The 2,500-nt window shown below is 43.1% G+C and overlaps 1 protein-coding gene across 7 annotated transcripts in view; it reads left to right on the plus strand.

Annotated features, from left to right (window-relative positions):
- Positions 1 to 2,500, plus strand: part of sox5 (SRY-box transcription factor 5) — a 260,300-nt gene that overhangs the window by 179,867 nt on the left and 77,933 nt on the right. For all 7 annotated transcript variants that reach the window (XM_058416774.1, XM_058416773.1, XM_058416777.1 and 4 more), the window contains one exon: positions 931 to 1,138. In XM_058416774.1, the coding sequence (XP_058272757.1) occupies positions 931 to 1,138 (208 nt within the window). The remainder of the gene's footprint in view (positions 1 to 930; positions 1,139 to 2,500) is intronic.

The following is a 2,500-nucleotide window of genomic DNA, read 5'->3' on the forward strand; positions in this document are numbered from 1 at the left end:
AGTGTCTGACTTTAGTCTAGCGTCCACTCTAATGCTGACTCTCTAGCATGTGTCTCTAAAGCCGGCCTCTCCCTGGGATGGGATTAAGCCATTGTCTAATTCGCCGGAGCCATTGTCCGTCATGGTGCGGCAGATAATAGAAGCTGATTAGCCAAAGATTAACTCTGCTTATTGGATATGGACTATTGACCCTGTGCACAAATACCTGAGTCCTTCTGTAATTAAACTGCACAAAAGAGTTCCGGTAAGCTGGCTCCAAACCAGGTACCAAGTGTGTGTGTGTGTGTGTGTGTGTGTGTGTGAAGGTGTATGAGGGTCTGTATACGAGTGAGTGCCAGGTGTCTTATACAAAACCATCCTGGATTCTGTTTGGTCGGATCCCATTTGCCACAAATCACAGCTTGCCGTTATTACGCTGTTTCTGATAGATAACTCATCGTTTCTATGGTAACCGCTCATTCGCAGTGTACGATTCGCAGGCGTATCTATGGACGTTGTCTAAAGGCTAAAAAATAAATACTAATTTTTTTTAAAAAACAAAACAGAAATGGTGACGTTTCTTGTGAGGAGATTTGTGGGAGGAGTTTCCAGTGTCAGCGCTTTCTGACATCACAGGCTACGTTTTTGTTTGTTTGTTTGTTTTGTTTCCTTCAGCAAGAGAGAGTCTTAAGCGTGACATGGTAACCTGACCCCACCCCGGGGTTGATTATTTTCCTGTAACAACAACAACAGCACGACTCGTATCACTGTATCGATAAGATTCGATTTTATCTCACAGGTTAACGGAATACAAACTCGTGCCACGTTAAACCTACAGCCGGTTGTGTAATAAGGGCTGAGATAAAAGATGAACATGAAAATAAAAGCTAATAGCAAATGTCTTAATAATGATGACAGATGAATCATTTGCTCTCTGTGGCTTTGTCTCAGGAGCAGGAGAGCAGTAAAGGCCTGGCGCTGAGCCCGTACCCCCAGCACAACACTTCTACCTCACCCAGTAAACAGCAGCAGCAGGACGAGGGCTCGGGTTCGGCCACGGCTCTGGGAACGCCGGAGAGGCGTAAAGGCAGCCTGGCCGACGTGGTGGACACGCTGAAACAGCGCAAGATGGAGGAGCTGATCAAGAGTGAGCCTGAGGGTGAGTTCACTTACACACTTACACCAGATTACGGTATGGTCACGCAGACAAAGGCCACACTGCTACTACGCTAGATATCATCTTCAAGCTACAACACAGTCTCTCTCTCTCTCTCTCTCTCTCTCTCTGTGTTTCTCTGGGTCTCTCGCCCTTTTTTCATCCTCATCAGTCTCTGAAATGTCATTAATGAGGTGTGAGATGCTGCTGATAGATTCACTACACATTGACTGTTTTCGAGGCAGACAGGTCCAGGTTGTGTGTGTGTGTGTGTGTGTGTGTGAGTGTGTGTGAGAGAGTGTGTGTGTGTTCAGCTGTCATTTTGAACTTAATTTTTTTCTTGAATAATCAGTAGCACAACTCCATTGTTCTGATATTTACACACAACAGAGCTCAGGTCTTTGTGCTTCCTGGGTGAAGGTGTGTTTCCAGAATGAGGTCACTTCTATTTCCTGCCAGAATGTAGCTAAGCATCAGCGCTTTGGGATTTACATTTTCCCAACAATTCAAGTTATAATTTCTCTTTTGTTAGTCCTGGGTACACTTTTTTTCCTCAGTGGATCCTTGGACGTTTGTTGAGGTAAAATTGTTAAAGGTGAACTGTAGGAGGTAAATCTGTGGTAGTAGGATTGTATGAGGTACAATTTTTAAGTAAAACTTTTAGGTAAAAACTTTACGTGAGGTAAAACTGTGTCTGAGGTAAAACTGGGAGGCAAATCATCATCAGGGAAAACCATGTGAGGTAAAACTGTGTCTAAGATAAAACTGTGAGGCAAAACCCTCAGGTAAAAACGTGTGAGATGAAAGCGGACATAAATTTGTTTTGAGGTGAACCGGGTTAGGTAAAACCGTGAGGTACAAATTTAGAGCTGAAACTGCAAGATAAATCTGTAAGGCAAAAATGTTTTAGTTAAAACCATTTGAATTAAAACTGTGTCTGGGGTAAAACTGAGGTACAAGGTGCGACATAAAACCGATGTAAAATTTGTTTGAGGTGAACCTGGTGAAAAACTGTGAGGTAAAATTTTGTGCAGTGCAATTTTAGGGGTAAGAGCGTGGGGTTAATCTGTAAGGCACAAAACCATGTGAGGTACAAAGTGTGTGAGGTACAAGGTGTCAGAGGTCATAAGGTGTGTGAGGTATAAGGTAAAATGTGTCTAAGGTAGTGTCTATGTAAGGTAAATGTGTCTAAGGTGTGTGAGGCACGAGGTAAAATGTGTTTTTGCAGAAGTAAAAGGCCAAGGTACAGCTGTGAGGTAAATCTGTGTGGTGTAAAACTATGTGAGGTAAAACGGTGAGGTAAACATGTTAGGTAAAACGCTGTGAGATAAGCCAGTGCTTGAGGTTAACAAAGAAGTTTAAAGG

The sequence above is a fragment of the Hemibagrus wyckioides genome, linkage group LG19, assembly GCF_019097595.1.
Source record: "Hemibagrus wyckioides isolate EC202008001 linkage group LG19, SWU_Hwy_1.0, whole genome shotgun sequence".
Taxonomy (NCBI): domain Eukaryota; kingdom Metazoa; phylum Chordata; class Actinopteri; order Siluriformes; family Bagridae; genus Hemibagrus; species Hemibagrus wyckioides.